The sequence below is a fragment of the Melozone crissalis genome, unplaced genomic scaffold (genome assembly GCF_028551555.1).
Source record: "Melozone crissalis strain CALT ecotype California unplaced genomic scaffold, PUWL_Pcris_2 ptg000006l_1, whole genome shotgun sequence".
Classification (NCBI taxonomy): Eukaryota; Metazoa; Chordata; class Aves; order Passeriformes; family Passerellidae; genus Melozone; species Melozone crissalis.
The window spans coordinates 24,291,912-24,305,904 of NW_026535784.1; the positions used below are offsets into that span (position 1 = coordinate 24,291,912).

A 13,993-nucleotide genomic window follows, 5' to 3' on the forward strand; every position below is an offset into this window, starting at 1 on the left:
AGACAGACACAAAATTTTCTCTCCAGGTGAAGATGAATACCCTCTAGGACCTTAATATATATTTAATATCTCAAGAGACTTGTAAGTAGTTGGGTATGCTCGATTTTCCTCATGTTGCTGCATTCTTACACCCTTACAACATGAAGCTTACTTAATAGTTCACTTCTCTTTAGATGTCTGGTGTTTAGTAAATTATGTAGCAAATTATGGTTGCTAAAGGTAAAACTTGCATTTATTTATATATTAGCATTTACAGAACAAAAAAAAGGCAAAAAAAGCAAACATTAGAATAATGTTCAGTTTTACAGGAGAATTTCCTCTTAGGTTAATAGCAAGTTCAACTTCATTGTATTAATTTACTTAGGAGAAAAGGAAAGATATTTTCATTTACACAGAACTATACCTGGATAAATAAGCCACTGTCTTTCTCACCCTGGGTTCAGTTACCAGTACAAAGAAAGAGCTTGCCAGAGGAGAAGAACTTGATAACAACATTGTTGGACATTTTGGCAATGTTTGGTTTTTTTTCTCAGTCTCAAGCACCATCTTTATGTGGGCTAGAACTTTAAATACAAACCCACTCCTTAGTAGTGAAATGACAAAAAATATTTAATGCAAGCCATGTTACTTACAAGGCAAGTGAAAACCAGCTTATTCTGAACAGACAAGGAAGCAAAGCAGGAACTGGTCCCTTGGTCACACACTTCCCTCTGTTTCAGCCTGAGTTTGGAATTCCTGAAACTTTCTTCTACTGAAGGCCTGAGGTAGCCCTGTGCTCCAGCTAATTCAGACCTTTGAGCAGATGTGTGCAGCACTGTTTGGAACAGTGGCAGCTCTAAGTGCTAATGTAGAAATGGCAGCTTCCCAATAAAATCAATGATCTGATTAGTAGAGTAGCTAATGAAAACATTAGACAAGTTTGCTGAATGCCTTTTCTTCAGCATGCAGGAACCTAAACCAGTTTAACTGTTAAGAGAAATACCCCCATGGTAAAGACTGAAATGGTTCCATGCAGATCTCATGTAATAGCCTACATGGGGAACATCCCCCAGGAACTTTTTTTTATCTCTGGCCTCTGAAAATAAGATAGCTTAAAAAAAAATTAAAGCAGCATGCAATAGAACTGACTTTGAAGGTGTAAGAGGTGAGGTTAATCTGTTAAAATGTGTCAAGAACATTACACTGTAATCCAAAAGACTAAGTAGGTTATACAATTTCATAGTAATACCTATAAAGGGTCTTGTACTATTTTTTTTAGGGAAAAATGTCCTTTTATCAGGTGTTTTTTTTAATTCTGACCAAATTAACAATCTTTGACCTTCTAGATGAGGCTGTGCAATGTGTTAATTCCTTTTTAGCATTTTCATTCCTCAGAACAATGTCTTTCCCTTTGAACTAAAGGAGTTGTGCCAGCTTTTTGAATTTCAAAGTGAATTTGAGCCTATAATTCAACAATTTATTTCCTTCTCAAAGTATCTGGGAAGTGGGAGATCATGTCACCTGCCCACCCTTGTTCAACAGCACAGTGGAGGCATCACTTCCTTGGTGACAGTTTGGCTGGAAAAGACGGTGGAATTCCATTGCTTGAGTAGTGCCCTGGGGTGTAATGGTTATGCCTAACCATCATGTGCAGGTCTCAAGACTGATACAGAAGCAGAGCCTCTAAGGAAGAGTTTTGGTGGGTGTTACATCCTTTCTGTCCTTGTCCTCCCACCAAGAATGAGAATAATTCTTGTAATTGAAAACTATGAGAATTCTTTTACTATGTATTTTACACACTTTTTATTTTACCAAATGCCTCTTGGGCAGAGCTGATGGTACATTGATCAGTTTATTGCACATTTCCACCTAAATGAACAGTGACAGGGGAAGAGAATGAGGCCTGGAAAATAAAATGTGACTTGTCAAAGTTACAAGCCTAAAGCTGCTGCTGCTGTTATTTCCATTTCCATACCTGTGTCACTGCTCTTCTAAGGCAAGGCAGCAGCAGTGGTCAGAAGGTATTTTTTTCTTCAGGGTTCAGTGGTTATCCCAACTTTATGGTGACCTTTTTAGCTGCAGCTCAGCCCTAAATGATTTCCTGGCTGTCAGACAAGATCAGTGGTTGGTTACTGTCTAGAAGGAATTTCATGCATGAATTGCATGACACCAGTGTACATGGAAGTGTCTTTGGTCTTAGCAATGAGAAACATCAAGACTTAGCTCAAGGAAATGATTCACTTCAACTTTTATAAAAAATACAGTACAACTCATACAATAACCTTCAGAGAAAAGCATTGAAGGTGAACCATACTATGAATACTTTGAATGGTAACAAACTATGTGGTAGAGCTGTTAAATGTCACCATAGCTTCCTCTGAAACCCATCATTAGAGCTGGAACTGTGAAGTTGGAGAGTGAAGTTGGATATCTGAAGAAAATCACTTGTTCAATTGCTTGACCTTTGGCTTATGATGATGAGCAGGTTTCTAGCTTTTCCTGAAGAAACCTTATGCTAAAAATCCCAAATATGTAAAAGTTACCGGATTGAACAGTCTTTACTAACACATGGTACTTAAGTTAAACTTGAAATACTAATACTCAAACAGAGAAAAACATTGAAACAGTATTTACAGATTAGCAGAATTATTTAATTCTTTGAGACCAACAGGACAAACGCTAAACAGGTATTTCTGTTATCTGATTTCTACACATAAGCAGCCTTCATTTCTTCATAAAAGCATTAAAGAGTCTACTTGCAAGCAGTTTAGACATGAAGAGTCACCTGTACTGTGGAGGTAAATTATCAACAAATTAACAGTCTTTGTATTATCCACTATACCATACTTACTTTTCTTGTAGGGCAGCCTGGAAAAGCTTTCCCTGCTCTTGGTACAGGAAAGGCTATGCCATATTTAACCTTCAAATATCTTTGTGCAATCTGCTTGCATGTTTTATTTGAGGCATTACACTGCAACTGAAGTAATAAAGTTCTTACTGGTGGCTGGGTAAGTGTCCTTGTGACAGGACCTGTTACACTGCTGACCTCTAACTGGGGCTTTTCTCACCTACAGAATGTTCTGAAGAATCACAAGCAACCTCCATAGATCTCCTACCTACCCACAGCTAGGCAGGTACCTACCCTACCCATATATCTTCTACCCATACATCTAAGTGGAGGAACAAGGGGAAATTTTCTAAGGATAGCTGAGTAATTTGTGCCATGAAGCTTCACCATTGCGGTTCTGCTGTGCAGAGCAGATAGCAAGAGTTTTTAGTAAATGGAAAAATGTTCCTCCTTAGATTAAAGATCCTTTGACTAACATAAGCAGAAGAAAAATCCTTCAGTTGGTAGAAAATATTGTAAAGCATTCAGCTGAAATACATGCAATCAAATCTCTTTGACCGTAGAAAGAATGTTCTGAGACATACTTAAAGCCAAGTTGTAGCCAACATAGGATTTTCATAGTCAAATTTGAACCTCCTAGTAAACATTTTAAGTACTGACACCACTAATGAGTGGTATGTACAGTGCCCTAGAAAGGTTTAAAAGAAAGCATAATGTTCCCTAGGAATGGCACCCTTAACTTGTACATTATGAGAGGTTTAAGTAAATTTAATGGTGAAAGAGTCAATCACAAGTTTAAATATATTACAAATTTACTTACTGTATGAGCACTGTTAACAGTGTTGTTTCTATGTCTGTGCTCCTCATTATTAGCCAAGATTTTGCAAGTCTTAGGTAAAATACTTTGAAGTGGTTCTCCAGTTGAGTTCCCTAAATGCTTTCCCATGCCCTTGATTCCTGTCCCCAAGCTACTGAAAAAGTCAGGGAAACTCAGCCAGCTAGCAGCATTAGGTAACCAGCAGTGTAACAATGTCGTGGCCCTGCTGTGAAGCCCAAGCTACTCTAAGCATCAGTAGTATTTTCTAAGACTAATCTGAAGCTGAACCTGTTTTAGTAGGTACGGAGCAGTCATCTTAAACAGGTCTGATCTAGGGTGGAGCAAGCTATCCAATTACCCTGCTGAAGCCGAAACTCAGCATGTGGTATTTCCAGAAATGCTGACACTCTCATCCTCCAGTTCCAGCAGCCAGGACAACTTTTTCCCCTACTCTACAGAATCTCTTGAACAGGATTTTTCACCTGATGAACTGTCAAAACACCAATATCCTGCAGTCTAAGAGGGAAAGTATGGCAGAATTAGCAAGGTAAACTACACAGATCCCACCTCATCCTCAGGTGAATTTAGCCAACCCTGAGGAAAGTTAATACAAATGCTAACGCTTAAAAAGGCAAGGTGTGTCACCAGCTACATTGGAATTCACAAATTACTTAATCTTCTTGAGAACTGAATTAAGAGTGCACCTAGTTACAATTACTACATTTCTCTTTGGCTTTCAAATCTACATCTTGTTTATCCTCAGGAACAGACATACTATTTTGGGGAAATCAGTGCCTCCTTTTCAGCAGGTAAGATGCCAGGTCTAGGCTTCTAAACTTGCCACTCAGCTAAGAACTTCTGACCTTTAGGGGTTACTGTGGTTCTGACTACAACCCTGTTGACTTCAAATCCAAAATCCATTGCACTCTGCAGAAAAAGTCCTCATAAATGGCAGAGTTGTGCATGGACATGAAACCAAGAACCCACGCAAAATATGGCCGCAATTCATTTTGTTTTTAAAATGAATTCAAAGTTGCATACTCGGGTTGGCCAAGACTAATAAGTCAGTTGACAGAGGTCTTCATGGCATTTTTTTACCAGCCAGAATGATGAAGGAAATTACCTTGCAGTACCAGTGGCAGTTTCTCCTCATTCCCAGGCAAGGGTACTCTGTTAAGCATGCATACTGAGAGCAGTACCAAGGAAGTACATGTCAATGTATAGGCTTCAGCTTTTATCCTTTATTACGTACACAGCAAAGAAGGCAGCATTAGACACACGCACAGTGTGTTACACCCACTCCATCCACGGCACACACACACGCACACACACAGCCTTAAAAAAGTGTCGGTGATAAGGAACATATTATAAAGGTTGTGATCTTTATCTCTAAGCCCCTGAGCTTCTTCTTATGGTTAGGTGAGAAGGCAACAAACAAGTCTTTCCTTGCTCTATAAGTGCTTTGTGCAACGATGTCCATAGAGGTCATAAGTCTTTTTGGGAGGAGTGAATGTCTTACTCCCATATTCACAGTCTCCTATCGCTGTTTTTGCAACACATAGTTTCCAGTTATGTTCAGTTGTCATAGGCTGCTAATATAGCTCTTGCTCCTGTGATTAAAAGTTAGGAAAGGTTCTGCAGATCAGAAATGAAATGCAGGCCCCTCTTTCTCTCAAGAGATGTCATCTTGGTGACACTGCAGGACTAGAGAAGTTACCAGAATTTCGTGGGGACTGAAGAGGCACAGATGAAGAACTGGGAGATAGCTTTCTTGGGCTGCATAGATCACCATTGTGCAACTTCCACAAAAGTTCTTCATTTTCCATTGACAGGCGTTTGTTTACTTTTGATTCTTTCTCTAGTGACTCCTGTAAAACAGCTTGCTCTGTAGAAAGTTGCCTGCAAATGGAAGATTTACATCAGAACATATAATCCAACTTAGAGGCTGCAGTATTAAAACTTAAAGAAAGGTTTGAAAGTGCATAAGCCTTTGCTTGGCTCACAACTGAATTCCAGCTTTAACTGGAGGACTGAGCATGTTCTCATTCTAGCTATATTTAAACTGGTAGCTTGCAGAAAGCAGGAGAAAGTCCCAGTAAGAAACATCCATAAGGACCAGAAAAAGCATCAGAAAAGTGAGGCTTTAAACAACACATGCTTTTAAACAGCTGGGCTGGAGCCTTTGGGTCTTGTTGCAGGCTCAGCTCAACATGGAAGCTCCAGATTTCTTCACACCAGAAGAGTCTGGCCATCCATTTAAGCAACCGCTAGGAGGAGCTCAGACCTGTTTTATTCATGTTAAATATTACTGTTACTGCTAAATAAACCACACTGATCTAAACTGGGGACAGATCACTCACTGAAGTGGTTATAAGTATGACCTAAGTCTAGCTTACAAGCCAGTAGTACTTAAAAAGGTCAATCTTTGTATGATGGTATTTCTGAGTTGCTTTTTCTTCCTTAAAATACTGGAGTACTAAGAACATACTAAACCTTTATCCCCTTTCAAAATGTTCCTGCTTGTTAACTGTAGAAAGGAATGCACATTTGTAGAGATACAAGTGGGGAAGAAATGGATGTGTTCTTTCACAGAGTACTAAAAAACTGTATTCACCAATACTTCAAGAGAATTTTCTTTCTTGTCACAGGAACCCCTTCCCCCTGATTAAAGGCATCTAAATGCCCACAGATATTTTTCACCTTGAAAGCTCCATATGTTTGTCCATCCGAGCTTTTAATTCTTCATTTTCTTGCTGAACCTTCTTTAATTTATCCATTAAGATTGTGTTGTTCTCCACCTTGGAAAGAAGGTCACAGTTTGAAATAAAACCCATACGTGCACTCATCAAGCTTCTGACTGAGCTATCAGAGATGTTGGCAATCTGTAGTTTGCAGAGCTTGTTACAGTACACACAGAAACATCCTACTTAGCTTATCCCTGCATAACACTGGCGCTTGGCCACTAGTGCTGATGAGATGCCAACAAGGAGGATTGCTGTTAACCAGCACATTCCAGTAATTTCTGCCAGTGATGGGCAGTTTTAGACACTGTAGTACCTTTCTAGACAGAAGACTGTCTAGAAATAACATGACAAATTCAAGAGTTCCCCTGAAAAACAGATTTCCCTATTGCTCTTCTGATTCCGCATCACTGCTGGAGGACGTTATAAAAAATAAAAGGAAAAACTGATTAAGTGGTTGCATGGTCCAAGGCCTTTCACACTGAGGCCAGTGTCTGTTGGAAAAGATGAAGGTTTGCTAGCAATTTGCCAGTAATTGCAGACTAGAGTAACATACACTGCTGCACAATACTGAACAACTGACATCAATGTGTTCCTTTGTGTCCAAACCTCTTTCTATACTTCCTCATTAAAGTCTTGCTTAAGCAAGTATTACAACAGTGTTCAAAGGCCCCACCCAGGAGAAGGACTCTGTCCTGTCACAAATAACAGCATGCTAAGGGATTACAAGTCCTGCCTCTGAAATTGAATTTTCATGTGGAATTACACACAGGTCAAAGAGACAGTCACACAGCTAAACAAACAGCTTAACAGGTAAAATGATTGGCCTAAGCTAATCAAGACTTACTCCATTTAATATTTGATCCCTTCTTGTTAAATTAGGATCATTTCCTTCCTAATGTATTCCTGACACTGCAATCTATCTTCCATACCACTTGAGCAACGTAGCAGGTAAGGATTCTGTTCTTTAGGGGAAGAGGCTCCCAGATAACTGTACTAACATAGCAATAGTTATGCAAACCAGTAGTTGTCTTAAGACATTAAAAGGTCATTTAGAGCATCGGGTCATTTTTTTGTTTGCCTCTTGATATATATCCCAAAACTGTACCTGCAACGTGAGCATGTCCCATCATGAATTCCTGTTTCCTTTTAAACAAAAACTATTAATTCTTGCATGTAAGTCTGTCCAGCCCAAGTTCATTATAGGAACACAAGTCAGAGACACAGCCCCAGCATGCCAGACCCAAGGAATGCTCACCAGCTTTTCCATCTTCATTAGCTTTATGTCCTGCTGATGGAGTTTCTCATTCTTGATCTCCAGCACTGCTTTCAAACTTTCCAGCTCCTGTTCCAGGTACATAATCTGTGGGTTTTTCTGAAAGATTGCCAGAGAGTTTGCTTAGTATCCTGAATTTCAGGAATAATTTAGATGTTTCTCTGCTATTCTGAAAAAACAAGGAAATAATTAAGGTAACGAGTTACTTGTTCTAAGTGAAATCAAGTCAAACACTAGAATAAATAACAAGATCTGATATCACTTTCTCCTTGTTTTTTGTTTGTCCTTCAGGGTAGGTGGACAGTTGCAGTTGCTTCATCAGAAGTTGTTCAGAAAACACTTAATGCACAGACATGAAAAACTCTTGTGAGTCAAAGGAAGGCATGAATGCTGTCACAGCAAAACTTGTTTCACAGGAGTGTCCAAAGGCCTTAAGGCTAGGAGTTCCAAAATCTATTTCATATTACTCATAACCCATCCCAAGAGATAATTAGAGTAAACATTTGAAGAGTTTTCAGGCACTGGAATACTTCAAAAAAGCACCAGAAGTTTAAGTTCTGAACTTGACTGTAGCTTATGTTCCCTGGTTTGAGTCTGAAAGTAGCTTTCATAAGCAGAAATTGAAAGTTTTCAGCTTTACCTTCTTCTGAAGCCTGAAAATGCAACTATACATAAAAATTTTGCCTTGGTACACATCCATAACTTATCTACAATATAGCAAGTTAGGACTTTTTTAGTTTTCCTTTTTGTATTGTTTTCTGGGAGGTGGAAGGGAGATCAGGAGGAGGCCGCAGCAGGGTAAGATGTGGCTGCCTCAAGGACCTGTTTTCCAGAGTAAGAAACCATTCAAACACTGCAGAGTAAAACAGATTGCATTTCAAGGCAGTCACAGCCAAAAAAAGGGAAAATAGAGCAAGTCTGAGTCCACTTCCAGATAGTGAGAACGGAACATGAGCTGAACTCAATCAATGATTAATCATGTTGTGTAACTAAGTTTATCTTCAAAATCAAACAAAACTTGTTTCAGTGCATTTGGGTAAGAACACAGGTGCACTGCACTGAGTGACAGCTTCACTGCCACACCACAAACCTCAGACAGGAGGGCAGTGCCTGCAGCCTTGTGGGGTGTGGGCCCACAAGCACAGGGCCAGCACAGGTCACAAGTAATAGGGGCTCCATCACCTAGGTCATTCTCCTGCTTGTTTTTAAGGCCTGTTGCAGTAGTGGTTCTTGTTTAACTTTTGAGAAGTCAGTGTGAGGGTGAAGCATGCTGTGTGAGGGTGAAGCATGCTGTGCTGCCTCAGTGAAGACAGCAGACAATCTGTTCCTGTTTTGTGACTTTGACATGGAATCTAGGAGCTAACAAGGAAAGCAATCCTGAAAAGCTGAAATGTTACAGTATGTTCAATATTCACTTTATTTTCTTTCTCTCAAGTCCAGGGGTCTTAAAATGTGTTTTTAAAGTCAAGTGTGAGCCTCCACATTAGCTGCTCAGAGGAGAACACACAGGCAAATAAAAAGAGTGAAAGGCCTACATCTTTTAGCAAAAACCTGGGAATATCAAGTGACACTACCTAAATGATACCAGAGAGGTGGAAATACATCTCTCTCTTCAAAGGGCTATTGGGAATTCCAATACTGCAGAATTAGTGCTTAGTACAGAAGAGTATGCTGAGTCAAACTGGTGCTTTTCCAAAGACAAGTCTCAAGCTTATCAAGCATCTTATGCTGCCAGGAAAGCACAAAGCACATTTGCAGTGTAAAGGCACTTGACTATTGCTCCTTTAATTTAGGCAACATCTGAGCGTGCCTGTGGAATTACAGCTCAAACTCCCACTGCCACAGCAACATACTGTGGTTTCAGATCTTGTGGCAGCTATGTCCTGCTACTAGAATAAGCAATAAGAGAAAACAATACAGAACAAATTCCAGTGAAAACTAGGGCAACTTCCACTAGAGGCATCCTAAGTGAGGCTTTAAGCATGGAATTTGTCTTTGTGGAATAAACAATACTACTGGTATTCCACTTACTTCTGAGTAACCAGAAAGATAAGCATGTTTGTGTCTAAGCCCCACCACCCAGTGCATTAAAAAACTTTCTCTCAGAACACATTTCTCTCCCAGGAAAGAAGCAATATCAGAGGCAATAGCAGCCTTGGGAGGAAAGGCAGGACAAAATAAAAGTTTCTTTGAAGGATATATCGGCAAAAAGTAAGAATCAACATTTGAATAAATGCATTAGAAATGAGCTTTGCAGTAGTGATGCAAGCCCACACTGATCATAGCACTGGTAGAGCAGTTACTGACTGTGCACAAAAATGCTGTGGTACAACTCCTGTACACACACGGGTCTTCAGTTCAGCTTAGGTAGGCTATTATTTACACCTCTGACTTTGACACTCAACAGCTTTATAGAATTATAATGGTAAAGTTAATACACAGCATCACAGTGCTTGTGAAAAATGTCTGGCTGATGAGCCATTTACAAAAAAGTATTACTAAGTATGGGACCCCTATCAGGCTTCACTGCAAATTTTTTGCATTATGCAATAAAATAAACCCAGGCAAGATCTGTTCATCCACATTACTGTGGAAGATCAAGACTTACGAGATTGGCTTTTTCTTTGGCTATTTGTTTTTGTTCTTCTAATTTCAGCTTCTCACTCAGAGAGTTGTTTTCACTTTTTAGTTCATCGATTTTCTTCTGAAATGTAAATATATTGTATCATTAGGCCAAGAATTCAGTGCATATATCCAAACTGCTTTTCAAGTTTTAAATTGTTGCAATGCACCCAGCCCTTAACAAACCTCCAGCAACTCCTGCTTCTCTTTGAAGGAATCTTCAAGCGACTTCCTTTCAGATTCATGGGTACTCTTGAGCTCTAAAACAAATTATTTTTGCAGATTTTTAATATCACATAAGGCATGAAAGAAAATTCTTTTTGAAAATAAACAGCTTGAAGAGCCAGCCTACAAATATATGCATAGATACAGTTGATGGCAACACGGAACATTTATCATTAACTGATGCAAAGCATTTATGAAGTATCAGATTTATTCCTACTTCAGATTTGCTGATTGTCCTCTCACATATCCATTTCATTAGCAAACAGCCTGTCAGTTTTGGGAACATTTATCTGCATGCAACAAATGGGTTTACTAAGCACTGGTCACATCTGACACAAGTTGAGTTTATGGAAGAAAACAAAGCAAAAATTGAAATTGTTGAAATTGAAACTTCTAAAAAAACGTTTATTTTCCTACTTTGGATGCCATGCAAAGGAGTTTGCTCTTTGAAAGCAATAAAAGCATGACCAGTCTTCAAGACAAAAAAGTATCACTGAAAACTCAGCTCTCAAGTGGAGTGGAAGGAGTATGGAAATCATCATCCCTTAAATCAATGAGACACAATATCATTTAAACCTGAGCACGTCACCACCCCCTCCCTGAAAAACACCTCTGCCACAGTGTACAGTACACAGTGTAGGATATTTCTTAGCATATCCATGTCATTATGGAAATCACACCACCCTACTCATCCTCATTTTTAGTTCTGAGGTGCTCCTTACAGAACCAGGGGATGGGAGGAATTATTCAGTCACTTGAGATTTTTGAGGGCAATTCAGGCGTCTTTTACTGCAAGAAAAAGTCACTTTCACTTAAAGTGTTTATAAAGTTTCATTCAACTACAACGGCATCATGGTTTTTGCTGTATGTAAAATAAGACTTGTCAGTGCCAACAGAAGGAATTCAGCCAATGTTTTTAAAAATTAAACAAAGAACAGCAAAGTGGACACAATGATCAAAACACCTGAATACTTTTGTTTGTGACTAGCAGTACTATAGCATACGTACTTAAATACAAAATACTTGCCTGAAAAAGAGGATTCATACTCCTTTTTCAGCTCCTCTACTTTTTCTGAGTGCCTGTTTTCAAGTTCCAGCTTAAAGCTTTCATGTGTGGTATTTAAATTGTCCACCTGCAATATGACAACATGATTTCTCTCCCCTTACATGTATCAACTTAACCCTTGTTTAAAGCATTGTTTCAATGGCTTTACGCACTATGTCAAGTACATTTAAAATGGTCTAGCAGGATTCAAAAGAAGCTAAGCCATGTACAAGGCTTAATAAATGAGAATGATGCCTTACAGTTTACCACTACCAGAGTAAAACGTGTCCATCTCTCACAAGCATTGAGTTGCAAAGCAACGTCAGAGGGCAGATGTGTTTCTAGAAATCTTAAAACTCAAGCTGACCCAAATAGCCCATGGAGCTCTAGAAATAACTTAAGCTGGCAGAACACAACCAATCTCCACCACATTTAAACATAAGCCCAAGATCTGCACAGCTTAGTGTGGTAGTATTTTTTATTGCTGCAATGAAGTGGAATTTCACATTAAATAACTGTTATTAGCAAAACCCAGGATTCTCTGAAGACTCATTTGTAGCAGAAAGCAGTTGCTAGAGAACTTTTCTACTTTGAGTGATACAAACCTGCTCCTGGAGTTGGGCTTTATACTTTTCAGCTTCCTCAATGCAGATACTTCGGAGTTTCTCACATTCTGCAGTGTAAAACTGTTTAAGCTTCTCCTCCACCTCAGCTAAGTCATCATTATGTTTCTGGTTTAACTTCTGCAAATACCCTTCATAAGCAATTTGCAGTTCATTCCTGTCTCTTTCCAATTTCTCACAAGCTGCAGAAGTGGTTACTGAAGATGTCAAAAGAAAAAAAAAAAGAAAGGAATTGGATCAAGTTCAATACAAAAGTCACATCTTCATTTACAGGTATTAAAAACGGTGAACACATTACACAGCAACATGGTTATATACAAAGACAAAGATGATTTATCCATTAAATGTGTGCCTCCAAGGACACATGAACAGATCTTCACAAAACTATCAAATTCCATGTTTCTTAGGCTGAGAATGAATTGAACCCAGCTAAGCCAGGAGCCCACATAAAAAGCACTGTTGTGTGGCAGATTGACATGACATGGAAGGAGGAATGTCTCATGAGGGACACTGAAGAGCTCCAATAAAAAAATTAATTGTATTTGCTACTTTACCTTATTTGATCCCATTCAGTAGAATATTTGTCAGAGTACTTCACTTTTTGACATAGAAACCACTTAGCTAAATTTGAAAGTCCTGATTTCCTGAAAACTGTAAGTTTAATGACACCCATACTCAGACATACAGCAAAGAAGCAATTCTAGCTTGACATGGACCTGATACAGATCTGCCAATCTGAAAGATACCTTCTTGTGTTTATGCATGAGATATTTAAATATGCAAGACAGAAAATGGTTTTGGGCAAAAAGTGCAGAGTATTAAGAAAAGATAAATGCTCTGCAACTCTCTTTACATCTGCATTAACACAGGTCTGCTAAGAAGGCTGCCTAAGTTTGTCTCCCCATATTTGCAGCTGCTTGCTTGAAAGGCAAAACAGAAGTTAGCAACTTTAATTTTTGAGTTTGAAATATAGCATGTCCAAGTCCAGCCAGCCAGGCCGGAATGGGAGGAGTCATCCTCCTACTGTTAATATGACTGCAGCAAATGCCTGATGCAGTTCCAGCTGCACCCAAAGCCTGGAAGCAAGGTGAAACAGCATCTCTAACCCAAGTGTGTGGTCACTGACCTTGTGCAAAACAGGTTCTATACAGACTCTATAGTGCCATGGTTTAAAATAAATTAGTCAGAGGAGTGGCTGTTTAGGAGAAAAATCAACTAAAATGTTAACTTGATCCTCAAAGGCAGAAATCATGCATGCATGCACTTCACAGCAGACTGGCACACTGCCCAAACAGTGAAAATATAAACTCTATGTAAAAGTATGGGAAAAGGCAAGGATTTCTGTACAGGCAGTACAGGAAATTCTCATCACAAGAGTGCTTGAGCCTTAAGATAAATAAATTACAGTATCCTCAGGGACTGATTCCCAAAGTAGTAATGGGTCAGCTGAAGGGAAAGCAGCCTGCCCCAGCAGAGTGCCTCAAGTTACATGTGTCTTACTCTTCTTTGCTACAGCTCATTAAAAGCATGTGAATAACCTGATGGATGATACTCTTTTAAAGGAACTGAAAATAATCTTGGCCCTGCTACCATCACTTGGAACCTACAGTGGAACTAGAAAGTGTTAAGAGAGTGAGCTGTACTGCATGGAAATCAATCTACATGTGTGCCTACCTGAATTAGGCTTAGCAGCAAGCTCAGCTATGCTGGGTCTGTGCAAAGGATGTGCTGATCTGGACAGATTTAGGCCAAGCTCTTCATTCTCTGATTGGCAACGATGCAACAGAGGCTCAACTGAAACCTACCACAACATTCTC

At 39.3% G+C, this 13,993-nt stretch overlaps 1 protein-coding gene across 4 annotated transcripts in view; it reads right to left on the reverse strand.

The window, feature by feature from the left end:
- Window positions 1–30: 30 nt before the first annotated feature.
- The window catches only part of MTUS1 (microtubule associated scaffold protein 1), an 88,110-nt gene continuing 74,147 nt past the window's right edge, over window positions 31–13,993 (reverse strand). For 3 of the 4 annotated variants that reach the window (XM_054295542.1, XM_054295544.1, XM_054295543.1), the window contains 7 exons: window positions 12,159–12,373; window positions 11,536–11,641; window positions 10,470–10,543; window positions 10,270–10,365; window positions 7,644–7,760; window positions 6,345–6,442; window positions 31–5,543 (listed from right to left, as the gene is read on the reverse strand). In XM_054295542.1, the coding sequence (XP_054151517.1) occupies window positions 5,327–5,543; window positions 6,345–6,442; window positions 7,644–7,760; window positions 10,270–10,365; window positions 10,470–10,543; window positions 11,536–11,641; window positions 12,159–12,373 (923 nt within the window). In that variant the 3' untranslated portion in view covers window positions 31–5,326. The remainder of the gene's footprint in view (window positions 5,544–6,344; window positions 6,443–7,643; window positions 7,761–10,269; window positions 10,366–10,469; window positions 10,544–11,535; window positions 11,642–12,158; window positions 12,374–13,993) is intronic. The other variant, XR_008484383.1, reaches the window with a different exon arrangement.